Source organism: Anser cygnoides, chromosome 1 (genome assembly GCF_040182565.1).
Source record: "Anser cygnoides isolate HZ-2024a breed goose chromosome 1, Taihu_goose_T2T_genome, whole genome shotgun sequence".
Taxonomy (NCBI): Eukaryota; Metazoa; Chordata; class Aves; order Anseriformes; family Anatidae; genus Anser; species Anser cygnoides.
Genome location: NC_089873.1, coordinates 169,962,761 through 169,979,878, shown reverse-complemented (window position 1 = coordinate 169,979,878; position 17,118 = coordinate 169,962,761). Strand labels below are relative to the sequence as shown.

At 35.0% G+C, this 17,118-nt stretch overlaps 1 protein-coding gene across 8 annotated transcripts in view; it reads right to left on the bottom strand.

The window, feature by feature from the left end:
* Positions 1-4,585: 4,585 nt before the first annotated feature.
* The window catches only part of DACH1 (dachshund family transcription factor 1), a 380,086-nt gene continuing 367,553 nt past the window's right edge, over positions 4,586-17,118 (bottom strand). For 6 of the 8 annotated variants that reach the window (XM_048079098.2, XM_048079096.2, XM_048079097.2 and 3 more), the window contains one exon: positions 4,586-7,341. Coding sequence is in view for 5 of the 8 variants with exons in the window: in XM_048079096.2 (XP_047935053.2) it covers positions 7,304-7,341 (38 nt within the window). In the remaining 3 variants the exon portion in view is untranslated. Of the gene's footprint in view, positions 7,384-17,118 lie in introns of all 8 variants that reach the window. The other 2 variants (XM_048079100.2, XM_048079099.2) reach the window with 1 other exon arrangement.

Here is a 17,118-nt window from a genome sequence, read left to right as displayed (position 1 = left end):
TCTAAATCCTTCTGAAGGCTGTTTTTGCCATAAAACAAAATAAAGTCGAAGGACCTGCATAAGAGATCCAGATTTTAGGAATAAAATGGCAAGATGGACGTCATCAAATCCCAATGGATGTGATCAACAAAATAACAGCTATGTCTCCACCAACTAGCAAAAAAGAAAGACAAACTTTCCTAAGTGTTGTGGGGTTTTGGAGAATGCACATTCCAAATTAGTCTGATTGTAAACTCACTCTATCAACTAACCTGTAAGAAGAACAATTTCAAATGGGGCCCCAAGCAGTGACTAGTGTTTGAACAAACTAAGCGGGAAATAGTTCATGCAGTAGCCCTTGGGCTGGTCCGAACAGGACCAGATGTAAAGAATGTGCTCTACACTGCAGCCGGGGAGAATGGCCCCACCTGGAGCCTCTGGCAGAAAGTGCCTGGGGAAACCTGAGGTCTATCCCTAGGGTTTTGGAGTTGGGGATACAGAGGATCTGAGGCCTACTACACTGCAACTGAAAAAGAGATATTGGCAGCACATGAGGGAGTTTGATCTGCTTTGGAAGTGGTCGGTACTGAAGCACATCTCTTCCTGGCACCCCGACTGCCTGTACTGGGCTAAATGTTCAAAGGAAGGATTCCCTACACATCATGCAAATGATGCTACATGGAGCAAGTGGGTTGCACTGATTACTCAGCGGGCTCAAATAGGAAAACACAGTCAGCCAGGAATCTTGGAAGTGATTATGGACTGGCCAAATATTTTGGGATATCCCAGAGGAGGAGGTGGCCCGTGCTGAAGAAACCCCACTGTACAACAAGCTACCAGAAAATGAGAAGAAATATGCCCTGTTTAGTGATGGGTCCTGTTGTATTGTGGGAAACCATTGGAGGTGGAAGGCTACTGTATGGAGTCCTACATGACAAGTTGCAGAAGCTGCTGCAGGAGGTGAATAGATTCAGTTTGCAGAAATGAAAGCCACACAGCTGGCCACAGAAGTTGCTGAACGAGAAAAATGGCCAGTTCCCTATCTCTATACTGATTCATGGATGGTAGCAAATGCCATGTAGGGGTGGTTACGGCAATGGAAGCAGAGGCAAACCCATCTGGGCTGCTGCATTGTGGCAAGATATTGTTGCCCAGGTAGAGAACCTGGTTGTAAAAGTACAAAATGTAGAAGGTCAATGTACCCAAGAATCGGGCCACTGAAGAACATTGAGACAACCAGCAGGTGGATCAGGCTGTTAAGACTGAAGTGGCTTGGGTGGACCTGGACTGGCAACTTAAGGGTGAATTATTTATAGCTCAATGGGCCCATGACACTTCAGGCCATCAAGACAGGGATGCAACATACAGATGGGCTCGTGATCGAGGGGTGGACCTGACCATGGACGCTATTGCACATATTATTCATGACTGTGAAACATGTGCTGCAATCAAGCAAGCCAAGCGGTAAAACCTCTTTGGTATGGAGGACGATAGCTGAAATATAAATATGGGGAGGCCTGGCAGATTGATTACATCACACTCCCTCAAACCCGCAATGGCAAGTGCCATGTGGAAGCAACCTAACCTTCCACGTGGAAGCAAGCTAATGGTGGAAGCAACCACCAGATGGCTGGAAACGTATCCTGTGCCCCATGCCACTGCCCAGAACACCATCCTGGGCCTGGAAAAGCAAGTCCTTTGGAGACGTGGCACCCCAGAAAGAATTGAGTCAGACAATGGGACTCATTTCTGAAACACCCTTATAGACACTTGGGCCAAAGAGCATGGTATTGAGTGGGTGTATCATATCCATGCACCAGTCTCCCGGAAAGTTAAGCGATACAATGGATTGTTAAAGACTACACTGAAAGCAATGGGTGCTGGAACATTCAAAAATTGGGATACACGTTTGGCAAAGGCCACCTGGTTAGTCAATACTAGGGGATCTGCCAACCAAGCTGGACCTGCCCTATCAAACCTGTTATGTACTCTAGAAGAGGATAAAGTTTCTGTAATGTAGTTCCTCCCAGAGATGGAGGGGGAGGAGGGTGAGCAAACCGCTGTGTGGTGATTGGCTGCCGGCTGGGTTAAACCACAACAAATGCCTAAAAGGGCATCATGCTTATAAATTTTGTAGCTGTAGAACCATAAAAAACTGTGGTTAGAAGGGACCTCAGAAGGTCATTTACGCTAACCTGCTTTAAACCAGGGAATTTAAATTGGGTTTCTCATGGCCTTGTTCACATCAGTTTTGAAAATCTCCGAAGACAGTTCCCAGAACTTCTCCAGGAAAATTGTTCTAGTGCTTAGTCACTCTCATTCTGATTTCCAACTCCCACCCCCACATCATTTCCTTTGTTGCAACTGTTATCTGTTGCTCCCTGTCCTTCTCCTACACACAGTAAAATGAATCTGGTTCTATCTCTATGATCCAAATTTAGAGGATCAATTAACCAATTCACTGGACTACAGCAGCCATTGTTAATATAAATTTGATGAAGAAATCATTTTTATCCACAGACCATATACAAATTCTTCTGAATTGCATAGTAGTGTTTGGTCTTTGTATGAATATTTTCAAAGCTTCCAAATACTCTGGATACCTGAATTTTTGGATTTCTAGCTTCATTTTTAAAAGCTTGAATTTCAGAAAGTCTTTGAGGCTTATGCTTGAAATGGAGTGGCAGGACCATTAACATTGATCAGGGTGAGCTGCCGCTAGGCACACTAGGCTAAGACACACTAGTAAATTCTCTGTTATCTTGTGGATGAGTTAGATGGCAGCTATTGAAGAAATACATAAATAAGTTTCACAGAACCTTTGAACTAGAACATTTTATTTTATAAATGGCATTGAAGAAGTCTGAAGTTTGGCTGACAAAACTTGAAGTACCTGTAATCAGTAGTCACACTTGAAAATCTTGGCCTCAGGCTTTGTTTATTGGACAGTCTTGTGTCAAATAACATGTAAGCAAAGAACAAATGATCAATTTTCAATAATTTATAGTGCCTTTGACAATTAGAGGGGTTTAACTTTCAGGTCAAAAAAAACGTTAAATCTCTTTCCATAGTTAAAAAGAATGATAATAATAATAATTCTTTATTATTTGAGTCTGTTGGTTCCTTAAGGATTTTCCTAAAACTTTGGACATCTAGATTCTGACTCCAAACTTCTTAAGGATCTGACCATAATCTATTATTAAGTTATAAGCAATATATAAATAGGGTGACATCTTTTTAATTTTGTACTGAGCTTTGACAGGGCTTAGTTTCAGTGTAATGGGGAATACCTACATCTGATTGGCTATTGGCCCATCCAACCTCAACCCTGTTAAATCCCAGCTACTGTTTAACTGATATAGTAATGATTTTTCAGTGGACATATGGTGGAACCTACAGGAGGGCAGGTGAGAGTTGAGAGAAGCTATTTCCTGGATTGCTTAAAAACACATGGGTAAATTGCTAGTCTATTACTCTAGAGAATGTTCTGTTCTAAGAGCAAGCTGGAGAAAGAGAATGCTTCTTCGCTTATATGCTCTAACTGTCCCACAGCTAATGTATGGGGAGCTGGCTATGGCATAGCTGGGGTGCTTACGAATGTAGATACATGGTACATTTCAACACAGACAAAAGGAGATTGTAATATAGCTAGCCAAAATCTTAATCAACTAGCCAGCGATAAGAACATGCTGAAATCCAGGAAGCCTGTCAATCTCACACTTGCAATCCCCAGACTATCCAGGGATAATGAAATAGGTTGGTCCAAGAGAGATAATCTCTTCCACTTTCCCAAACAAGCATGCTCCCTAAGGAAAGCAGAAGCATGCAGGTATGGTTCAGAAGGGAAGACAAGGCAAGGTAAGCAATAGGGACAATAATCAAAATCAATCATACGTCTCTGACTTTTGAATTTTCTGTAACAAAACTACGTTGTTTCCAGATTTGTTTTTAAATAACCATTTTTACCTTTTTTTTTTTTTAACCATCCTTTTTTTTCTCTCTCAAAATAGCATTTAAGGATATAATAAGGCAGAAGTAATTATTTTTTTTAAATGCAGGTTTAAATGTTTGAATGCTTGATGTTTGTTAAAAAAATATGTTAGGATACCAAAGTGAAGGAGACGTGATACGAAAACAACTGGATTACTCCTGCATTTTTGTAGTTAGGGGAATAATATGTTTTGTTCCATCAATGTGTCCACTTTACATTATTCAGCACAAAGCTTTGTCAAATAAGAATCATGGGAATATCACAATATAAAGTGAAAAGGTACAAATAACAGCTTCATAAACTGAGAGATGTACATAAATAAATCATGTAGATGGGGCAGTTTGCTTAGCTGGCAGAAAAAAAAAAAAAAAAGGAAAATCTGCTTGTTAAACAATAACCACAGAGTGTGCTTTTATGATGTTTTTCACCACAGTGATTCATATTAGAGATAGAAGCAGTTGCATGTTAAATAAAATCATTCAACATTGTTCTTCACACATTACAAAGAGCTGACTTACGTTGTTTCTAGATGCCTCCCATTAGAAAGGAAATATTCCTCTGATGTTATACATTTCAGAACATTTAATAAAGATGAACTGTAAATAAAATCGCAGGGAGATTTCAGACAGTTTTATTAGCAGATTGTTGAAAAGAAAAGAAAATTAAATACAATAACAGTAAACGTGGTTCTCACATTGAAACCAGGCTCAAATAACTAGGCTACCATAGAAAAATTTCCAATTCTTGCATTATGATGTAAAAACAGATTTTTGTACAGATTTTGTACAACAAAATTCGTAATAACCTTTTTTCATTTTTAGAAAACTTTAAATATATAGATAAAAATAGACAATTTTCATAGGTCCTACATGAAGATGAGTATGTTCTGTTCCAAGGGCTTGCATAGAACGCAAATGTGGTTATAATATAGAACAACTAGACATTAATATCTTTAAGATTACAAAAGCATATAAACAATAACACGAGCACAACTTTTCTTCATAATCTATGCAAAAAAAAAAATCCAAATAAAAAAGAAAGTAACAACCCAAAACCTGTATAATTAAAGAGGGGCAGAAAATTCAACTTACATTAATATCTCATGGTCTGTAATATTTACTGTTTTTAGCAAGATTCTTTCTAGCCATCCAGCTTATAAATTGGTTTCCCCATAATCCTTAGTATTTCCATTTATGTACCAAGCCAAACACTGAGGCATTCCCGAAGGTCTTGAAAGTATACACTGTAAAACTACTAAAACCTACTTATAAGTGACTCTATGCAAGGATCAGAGCAATGGTAAATGCTACTACATATTTCAGTTGTAGGCTTTTAATTCTCTTTCAGATATGAATGATTCAAAAGCTTGCCACAAGTCCATCTAACTTTACAGCTGTTAACCCTTTAAAGACTGCATATGAAAAAAACTGGAGTACAGAATCTCATATGTGTTTAAGCAACTATGAAAAGTATGAAAGAATCACGGTTAGAAAATAATGTCACTATAAAGTATTAGATAACAATATTTAATGAAAAATATTGCTCAATATTAAAAAAAAAACAATGTGAATTTGTATGTACATCTTTTCTATTGTTAAAAAAGGATCATGGTGAAGTAAATATGAACCACACAAAATAGATGTGTACCAGTATTGCAAGGAAGACCTACAAACTACAGTATAGGAGCTCAGTGCTAGAGTTTACAAAACATTTTTTTTTTGACAAAATAATGTTAATATCCAATCAGAAATATTTTTAAAGAAATATTTGCTTTAAGTTAGGCATCTTAGACATTTAAGTTTCTGATATGTTTCCATGTAATAAATAATATTTCATATGCATAAAACATTAAAGATGAAGAAAGAATAATCACAAAACTTACAGAAATAGCACTGATTCACAAAATCAGTCTTTAAAGGGGTAACCCAAAGGTATGCAAAGCAAAGAACATAATTTTTAGTAATGTAATAAGCATTGTGTTGCAGCTTACTTCCAGTTATCAGCACAAAGGTGAAAACACATATTGTAGCTTTCATAAAGACAGTGAAAATAACACATAACCACCCATCAAGGTGAGAGGGACAATAGACTTCAACTGTATCACTCAGTTCTACGTGGAATTGGACTGATACATCAAGTGTTTGCTAGGTTCTCTTTTTTTTAGCAACATTTACGTAATATGACATTAACATATAAAAATATTTCTGGCATTTTGGCTTGCTGCTCAGCCACAGTCCATTCTTAAAAGTGCACTAATCAGGGCACTAACCAGGGCTCAATATACAAATAAAAGTGGCTGATACAGAATTCTGACTTGTTACCAGATGCTTAAGATCTCATTCAGTAATACTGTGACTCCAGGACAAATATTTACATGCCTGCATGCTTTAAAACTAGAAAGTTATCTTTCTGACCAACAGGGTGACAAAACAATGTTATCTAAAATTTTCATTTCCTAAACGCTAGTTTTCTACTGCATACATAATACCTTCCTTGTGTGATTTGTGTTATATACTGTACATGTGACCAACAGTTTAATAAGAAGCAAAGTCTTTTATTTCATAAACCCCTGCCAGTTTACAATGAGAAATTATTACTCTTTTTATTGTATTTTTTTTTATTATTATTATTTTAGGAAAAGAGACTTTGTGAACAGTAAAACAATTTCTTTACATTCAGCTTTTTTTTTTTTTCACTTACACAAAATTCCATTTTACTTAATGTAGTCTAACATACATGTGTTGGTCTCTTGGAAAGCATGTGGAAAAATGTCTTTAGAAGAAAACCCACGATCATAGTTTGAAAACTGAATGTATCATTTTTTTTTCTTTTTTTCTCTTTTTTTTTTTTTTTTTTTTTAAATAAGAATCCTCTTATGCCCTCTCCAAGTTCATTTCTGAGCTGTCATGCTGGTTTTGGTATAATACAACAGTCCATAAGTGTACTTGGACACCGCTGGAAGGATCATTTGATGTGCTCAAATATAGAATCATCAGAGGAGGACAGAGTTTGCATTCCTTGAAAGAGGGAATACTCAGCCTTTTCTGACCTGCCTGTAGTTTTGGTACAATAGTCCGGTGCACAGATGCAGATTTTTGCTGTAAGAAGAATGCTACTGTACATTTACAAACATTCTCTAGATCTCCAGGTTGAGCCACAGGAGATAACCAAAGGAGGACACTCTTGAAGAATTCCTTACATTTTTGAAGAACATTGATGAATAAAGTTGAGGAAGTTGCCTTGAAAACACTTTGTTTCCACAGAACTCCTTATGGGTGAATGTCTTACTGCAAAGTTCTTTACCATAGCACAGGTATCTTCAGCAGGAAAAAATCAATACATGACAGTAGTTTTCAAATAAAGTCTTCCATCTAGAATATGAAAAAACAAACATTTCCTTTATATAATTATACCTGCAATGAATCAAAAATAAGGGAGAAAAAACATAAGATTTAAAACAGCATAATTCTGTAAATTGCCACCTACCATAATTTGTGTTTTAATATTAAAAAAATTAAAAGATTGAACATCGTCATTGCTATTTCATGTGACAGTGGTCAAATTAACACCATTAAAAATTATACACACTTTTCAAGTTGTGAATACTGTAGCACCTCCTAAAGCTTTAATATATGCTGTACTCATATCAGTGCGAGGGCACTAGGAATGTAGGTGGAGCCCCTGTGCATGTGTTTTTACTGATATGCAAACTTAACTGAATAATGCTGAACAGCAATTATTTCCTTCATGGTTGCAGAGCAAAAATACTCTTGCATGCAATTGTTAGTACTCCCATCACTAAAGGCATAGCTCATACTTTCTGATTTAGCTATGTTGTTAAATATACCATGTAATGTAACCATTGTGCACATTTGTAGCTATTTATATAGAACCCAGTATACAATATTTAATCCATATCAGTGAAGTATAACCTCCTTCCCCCATAAATGAGATTAACTGAACAATTACTATGTTAAAGATGTAAGCATGTCTTTCTCACCATTCTTTTCCACCCAAGTGAGGAGCATATATTTAAGTGAGATATGTGTGATGGCGAGGGAATATGAGAAACAGCAAGCTCACCCATCTAGTAACTGTTGACCTATATAAACTTGAAGAGGCATAACATATTTTCACCTAATTTACAAATATAAACCAAATCTTTCTTATCTGGGAACATAAACATCTTATGCTCATAGTAATATAAAGATTAAAAAAAAAAAAAAAAAAAAAAACGGAAACAGACATGATACATGCTTATTTTGCTGTACTGCAGAATATAAATTGTTTCTCTCTTGTGAGTAAAGCACATTGTGAAACATATTAATTCTCCATGGTGCACAACTATGAAATGCTACTTATATTTCAGACTGTAATCCATTTGAATGTACAAGTAGTAAGTCAACTCCTGAAGTCTGCATGAACTCCTTCTTCTGGACCAAGTGAATTAGATCAGCACATATTTATAAAATTTCAGAGATTCTTATATCTGTTTTGTTTTTTTTAGTTTAACCTCTTACTCCAAAGTGTTTTTTTTGTTTAAATTTGTAAAATTTTGAATTAGATCTTAATACACAGGAAAGCAGTTGTGTGCTAAGAATCTATATAAGATTACTGAACTTTTTCAAATGGTTAGCTATTATTGAAATGTGCAGCTTCACTTCCACAGGCTTCCTGTAATTGCTGAGAGAAAAAAAAAGTTTAACTAGAAATTAGACAAATGTACGTCACATATAGCTGAATAAATACACCCCTTCTTCACACCCTTTTCCAATTTTTATTGTCTGTTTTCTATCAAAACTGCACAGGAAAAAAAAAAAAGTGAAAAGAATCTCTCCCACTGTCACAGTGATTCTTATCTATTGTCCCTCTGGTTTTACATTTTGCTACCCCTCTTCCCCACATTTTTTTTTTTTTTTTTTTTAGCAGAGCTGATGATGACCTTCCCACCACTTGGAGTGCTTCCACTCAGAACCATTCCCACATTCTCTTTGCTCTTTATAGTCTTTGTGTACTGAAAAAGGATTAAAAAAAAATGAGTAAGGCCTTAAATAATTTTTTATTCTTCTTTGATGCATGAAGAGAGCTACTAAAATGCTTATGGGAATTCAGGAGAGAACAAAACTTTGAAAGTGAACTTGGTGAAGCTGAAGGACTGGTAAACCATCTCAAAGAAAACCTGCAGCAAGTGCTGCAGCAAGCCAGAGCTACTAGAGGCTACAGTCACATATAATTCTCCTACACATTTTGAATAAACACAGTAGACATTTACAGCACTAAAGCTGTCTGGATACCTCTGTACAAGAATTACTCTGTATGTATACCAGCACTTTGGCGATCTTGAATGCTGACTTTCTAATGAGTGCTATGCATAATTCCCACAACTAAACATTAAGATAACCTACAGTCAGTAACTTGTATTTTATTTTACTATATTAGGTCTCCACATACCTTTTTAAATGAAATATTTATTGAAACATTCTGAATTAAAATTGCAGCTGTAGGAAGATGACTCCTTGTAGAAACCAACAAAAGATCAACAATCTGGAGAGAACAGCAGTACATTTTTAACAGCCTGATATATTTTACACTGCTTAAGAACCCTATCTGGCAGTGATAGGAGATAGGCAGTCAATAGGAGATTTTCATTATTAATGGAAGATGCTATCAGAACCAGTATTCTGTATCTATAGGCAATGAACAGTAATAGAAATGATCAGCTTTACAAAGCATCTCTCTTACAAAGTAGGACGATACTTGTTTATACAATTTACTGATGTTTATGATGGATACATACAATAAACATAAATCTTCCTGTTCTACTACCCATATGATAGACTATTAAAAGGGCATCATCTGTATTCATAATAGACTTAAAATGTTATATAGGAACTCAGCAGCTGGTCTAATATCATTGCTAGGCTTCTTATGAAATATTCTCTATTAACTTGTTTGACTAATTTCCTTAGCATATAGGAGAATGCAGGAAGAATTTGACATGACAATTTTAAAATCAATGCTGTCATGTTATGATGTAGATAAAGCACTTCCATGACTAAGTCATACTTAGTAAGCATTTGAAATATGATAATAATTGTAAATTAATTCCTTTATTTTCTCAAGATTAGTCACAGGAAAAATGAGGCATCAAATGAATATCCTTTTCTTTATAAAAGGTGGCACGTATTGTGCCAACACGGAAAAAGTCACAAAATGGAACTGCCTACCACCCTCTCAAAATAATCATGAGTCTGGGCAAAGAAGAAACAAAAATAATTTCTTTATACTTTTCTTCTAGTATGCTCCTGTCTGTAGTTGAGAATTTCATGTAGCCACTCATGAAGAATGTACACCATGTAAACAGCACTGTACTTCCAGAAATAAAATGGCTTCAAACTATGGTTGGAAAAAGAGAGGTAACTCCCAGCTTTGAAGAGGAATGATAACTTTGCACCATGTGGTGGCCAAATACTACAACTCTATCTGATTGGTGTCCCTTTTCCTTTTCCAGACCCTATTCCCTTCTTCCTCACTGTTTCCATCTCAGTTCTCACTGTCCAAAGGTTCTTCTAAATTACTGGAACTTCTCAATGTTGTTTTCAAAGCCACCTAAATCACTTTGCCTCTAGGTGTAGCCAACGTTCCTATCTGAATACGAGTGGAGCATTACCACTGATAGCCCTTCATGTTTTCAGGGATGAAATCACAAGCAAAATCTACAAGTCATGACATAACTATTAATCCTAAATCCCAAATCATGAGCATACATACCTCTGCTTCCTGCCTGCAGATCTGCTTTTATTTGGTATATGCCTACGTTACATTATTTTCTATTGTTAGCAAATGCAGAATTCATCTATATGCATAAAAAAAACACTTTAGGCAAAACAAATATGGGTTTTTCACATGAGCATAGATATATGAACATAAACATATACTACACAAACTCTCACACACACAGAGTATTCTCTAAAAATGTTTAAATAGTCAGTGTCCTTTTAGCTTGCTGAAAATTGTTGATCCATAGTAAATTATCTCAGAATTATATACTTTAACACATAATATAAATACTTAAAATATCCTTTCATTCATAGGAATTCAAGCAAAAACACAAATTGGGAAAATACTACTAAATTTCTAAACAGAATTGTGCATGATTAGCAGATTTTCATCTGTTTTAATTGCTCTTTTGCAAATGGCAGTGTTCAGCAAGATCACAAGCTCATGCTTGTAACTAAAAGTGAAAACACTACTACCGTTAAATCTCATTTGTTTTGGGCTGTGGGCTGAAATGACAGAAATTCTAGCCAGAGTAAGGGAGAATATTTTAGATCAACTCTTTGTAATTAAAACTTACTTTGAGGTTTTTGAATGAACATGCACTAGTAGTTATAAGGTCATAAATGTTACAAAAGCAAACTAACAGCAACAAAAAAAAATGGATCTGACATAAAAGTTTGCAATGCTGAAACAAATCATATGCCTTAAAATGCATTTCCACAGAGATGTCAACTTGGGGAAGATTCACACTGCTGTTCTATGGACAGCCTATAGTATATCTGTGGGCCTAACATTTTCTTGAGTTAAAAATATAAAGCCTCTCAAATATTATTCTCATTAATATGCATCCTTTTAAAATGATAAAATTCCACAATGAAATGTTAATTGTGATTTTAGTTGCAAACTAAATAAATCATACATTAGATGATAATTCATGTATTTCTGTCATTCACTGCAAATCACATCAGGGATGTTTGCCATCCAAACATCATATTTTAGATTGTATTCTGAGAGCTGCTTTAAAAATAAACATAATAACAGTGATAAACATGACTATCATAAGAGAATACTACAGTCTTTATGATAATCTGCAAATCAACATCAAAGGTGTGATGTCACACCTGAGTTTAGTCAGTTGACACCACAGAAAAGAGTACTGAGGAAAACTCTCCACAGTACTTGGGTAAGGTGTTTCCTACAGTGAGGAGCTCTGGAATACAAAGGAAATAGGAAAAAAAATCACAGAATTTATGGCAGAGTGTCACAGACAGCTAATAGAAAGAAATCCACAGAGTTTTTTCGCTTTAAAAAAAAATGTATGAGAAGGAAAATGAATAAGGAAATCAGGAATCTCAGTGGAAACTTTGGAAGGTAAGATGTCAAGGTTTGGATATTTTTTTTTTGGTTGATTAATTATTACTGGTGTTATTTTTTGTGATTGTAATTTGTGAGTCATAGAACAGTAAATGCCAGCCCACAGTCCAGGAACATTTACAACAAACTAGACCCAATTTTTGTCACTGGAGTTCCTAATTACTATTAACATAATTTTGTCAAATATGCACAGGCCATTGACTGAGGTGATCTTCACTCAAAAAAGGTCTTAAAGATATTTAAATGGTGGACCTACTTAGCTATTTATGTTTTCAAAGTGAAGAACACCCATTTTAGATTGATCTCTCTCACATTAATAAAAATAGAACTGAAAGAAAGGACAGGATCTATATTAACAGCTCTGATTCAGAAAGTATCTCTGACTTCCCTGTTCACCTCCGTGTTCTTCTGTGTCTTCCTTTAATCTCCCTGTTCTTCTGTGTCTTCCTTTAACCTTTCTCTTCCTTGTGTGTGGTGATGTTTTCCGTCTGTTTTATTGTCCTTAGCAAGGTACAACACTGTTATAGCTGAAATCTCAAAGGGCTACATTAACACACACACACACACACAAAATAATAGAAAAAAATCACGCTGGAAGTCTATCACCACTGTTGGTGACTGAGCTGATGTGAACTTAGATATCTCTTTTAAAACTACACATTGCAGCACAAAATCCCCAGGACTAGCCCACGTGCTCACTAAAGAAAAAAGAAACTTTGTACTGAAATTCAATATACGCTCACCACTGCCACAGCCTATAGCCATTCAAAAAATTGCTAACACCAGTTCTAGTAAGCTGATGTAATGATGAACTTTCTGACTCTCTCTACAAGAAAAGACAGGGTGGTAAGTAAATGAAATAATTTATTGTATGTTAATGAAACTTATTTTATAACTTAAGAATCATTACAGCTCTCTTCCTGATCACTTTATAAGCTATAATGTAAGAGTGAAAAATATCATGATCCACCCTCAATTCAAAATTTTTGTGACATAAAAGGGGGCTACTTTTATCTAAATAAAAGAAAATCTGTTCGCCTGTGCTAAAGAACATAATAAATTGTGTTTCCTGTTAGGAAGTTGCTTTATCAAAAATGGCAGCTATTTTCTCAGAAGTTATTTCCAGGCACCTGTAATCTAATGAGGTTTGTCCGTTTCAAAGAACAGTTGTACGTGCATGCCTGAATGCACACAACCTCTTCAGCCTAGAGCTGATAAAAGCATCTGTAAGTCATAGCTCAAGCACATTTAAATTATATAACTGGTTGGTTTATTTGTTTTAATAAGATGGGGCAAATGTGAATCACAGTGTACTTCTAACCTTTCATTCAACCTGATGTTTTAATCATTTGGAGGAAGAGAAACAAAACAAACGAAAGGGATGGCAAACAAATGGTAATGATTCATGTGATATTTGATAAGACAGGAATAGGAAGTCCAAATAAAAGCAAGCATATTGTGACAGATGGAAGGGATCTAAGTCAAATTGTAACGCTTCTTTGAAAAAAATAAAAGAAGCAGCTAATCAAGGATAAAATCTGTTTTTTTATACTTTTCATATATTTTATTTAAAATAAACACAAAAGAGGATGTATTTCCCACCAAAGCAGGAAGATAAAAATGGGAGTATACATTTTAAATCATGAGAAAACCATTTATGATGAGATTGATTCCTTTTCAAAGTTTGCAGAGTATAACATAGAATATAAACCCCCACTTCTGTAAATGTAGTCAGGAAATCAACTGAACAGAACTTTCTGTTATTTTCCTTATAAAATGCAAAACACTATGTTGCAAGGGGAAAAGACCTCTCCCAGTACCCAAGGTTAATCAGAACACTGAAGCTTCGTGACTCAACACTGAAAAGAAGGGACAGATGGATCTATACTGTCCTGATATTGTTACTGTTTGGTCACGTATTGCAGAACATGGTTGAATCCACTGCCCTTTTCCCAAGTAGAAAAAGAGAGGTATAGGAGGGCTGGATCAACTGTTGAGGCTTTGAAATTTGAGCAGTTGAGCAGTTATTTGGGGGAAAAAAAAAAAAAGTGCTTATCCAGTCTTTGTGCAAATATGGGCGTTTTCACACTGCATGTTCAATAAACTCATGCAAATAGAAAGTATGTAAACATATTTGGCCAAACACTATCTTAGTTTGCCCTTTGTATAACACCAATAAATTAGTTTCAAATTTCCATATTGTTATTAATCATACGCCTTTCATTTCTCTATTTAACATTCATGTACAAATATATTTGTGTTAATACTCAGTGCAAATATTCAGGAGATAGAGATGTTCATGCCTTTCTTTTTAAAATAATAATTTATACTTTGGATATTTTAATTCTGTGTCTGAATTTCCAGATTAATAAATAAATAAATAAATAAATAAAAACATGGATGCATAAAAAAGAGAGTCTAAACACTTTTTTTTTTTTCCAGCTATTTTAACTATTGAACTTTTGGGTTCTTCTTTCAGAAATTTTATCATGTTTTTTAATCATGACTATATGTTTTCATTAAATCACTGAATACTGTGGGAGCAAGCAAAGGTCATCAATCTGATCTTCAGTAAACTGATAAAGTGATGGACTACCTGTATATGTCATCTTCTATTATTTAAAGATCATATAGAACACACAGAGCTTGCCATTTTGAGCACTTAAAAGACTGAACTGGCAATATGAGAAATTTTTTAAAAGAAATAGATTTTGAAAAATCACACTCTCTCTTATTGTTGCCTTATGAACTTAGCTACCTTTTTTTCCTATTCATATAAACAAAACAAAAGTACATCCAGAAAAAGACAACAGAACTGATTACTTAGAATCACTAAACCTAAGTATTGTGGTCACTTCTATTTTGGGGGTTCTTGGTTGTTCGGTTGTTTGGTTGCTTTTTGTGTGTGGCATTGTATTGTGGTCATTTCTTTTGGTAAAAAAAAAAAATCAAAACAAAAAATCAAAACAAAACAGAACACCTTCAATGGAATAATCATATGGAAAAGTTATTAAAGGATGTGGTCATAACTAAATATGATCATCATGTGAGCTCACTGTGTTCAATGCTGTTTGTATCACAGAGTGGATAATGCTTATGCTGATCAATCTGTCCTGCATTAAACAGTTTTAAATTCTATATAAAGATGTGTTTTACCTGGTATCGTATTTTTCCAAAAGATAAAAATCTTTCTTCACATATTTTTTTTTTAGCAAGCCAATTAACAAGAAAACTTGAATCTGACAGCATAAAATTGAGAAAGAGTTGAGATCTAAATACTGGAATGTAGTTTCTGACTGATACCTTTTTTTTTTTTCTTTTTTTTTTCCCTTGTAAAATCTTGATGGAAACAGAAATTTTGAATTGTTTTTTAGTCTGATTTCTCTTTTTTCCACTTTTCTTCTCAAATCTGATGAAGGAAAGATATTATTATCTTTTCTAGAGCTTTACCCCAGACTACATGATAAAACACAAGAAAAGGCTTATTTAATACCTTACCTAATATCTTACCTAATACTCGTATGCAGTGTCTCTCTTCTGATTCACAGAATCATAAATGTATATTATTATTCCCTACAAGCTACTTTTATAAATGAGTAAATTTCATTTGTTGTAATACCTTAATAACTAAAAGGTAGACTAATGTCTTGTCATTTTCAGATTAGAATTAAAACCCGCAATTAATATAACAGTATGATCCAGCTTGTATTTAATTCCAGTTTCAGAATGTCATTTCAAATGCTGCAAGGGTTATTCCACATTTCAATGGAAAATAGAGGCCATTTAAAGAGATTTTTCAGCTTTACTACTTACATTACCCTACATATATCAATTACATTATGCGTGGAATCCTATTCTAATATCAATATCACATGAACGCTACATTTTTCTTTAATACCCAATCACCCATGTTCTCATCTGTGTGCTAAAACAGAATAAAGGCCCAATGTAAACCATGAAGAAATAGTCACATGTAAACCAGGAGGGAATGAAGCTGTAAAATATATAGATTGTACAGTGGCAAGCCTATGGAAAATCTATTAAGTATCCATGGGATATCAAAAGATATGTAACAAAGGCTTGATGCTTATAGGTATTTTGTATGAAAGCAAGCTTATGGCAGACAATGGAACCAAGCAGTCAGCTCTAGAACAGGAGTCAAGGTGACAGAAAACAAAACAGAAATCATGCCCTAAGAAATGAGCAGTGAACTGAACTCACACATAATCCTTACTATTAAATAGAAATATGAATAGATCCTAATGATGTTCCTGGGGCGTAGCATGAGCAACACAGCTTCAAAACTGAAAAAAAAAAACTTCAGGTATGATGAAGGCTTCAAGCTGAAAGATGTATATGGCGTTTAACCTAGTAGTCAGCTATCAAGCAATACTTAAGCAAAATGCTTTTACTCCTGTAAGGAAAGGAAAATACTAGCGTTTTAAACTATAGAAGAACTCTGTTTCTCTGACAAGTACTAATGCTGGCTCAGACAAAATTTTTTCTATTCATAATTCACACTAGTTCCCCTAACTGACTGTAATCTTCTGTCTTGGACATATCTTCACACATGTATTTAAGAACAGTGGTGATAACAAAACCTTTCCTACTCCCTCTCAGTGGTAGCATAATTTCAAACAGGTACTTCAAAATTACTATTCTTCCCTCCCAGAAAAAAAAAAAAAGAAATCAGTTAGCCTTAAGGCCAGGTGGTTTGAATTTGGCACAACTCTGTTTCTTTGCCAATAGATTCCTCAGGAAAAAACAAAAAAAACAAAAAAAAAAACTGTGTCATGACAGACTGTGTCCTGGATGCACCCCACTAGAGAAATCCCAGACCATATCCATGTGGAAAGAGAAGAGAGACTGGCTATATTAAATGCCAGAGCTATCTTTATCAGTGACCCTGGAATCAAGTGACTACCTTGGAGTCAGTAGATCTGACCTGCGCAAAATATCTGAAGTGTAAAATTTTCTTGCTTGGAAACATGATT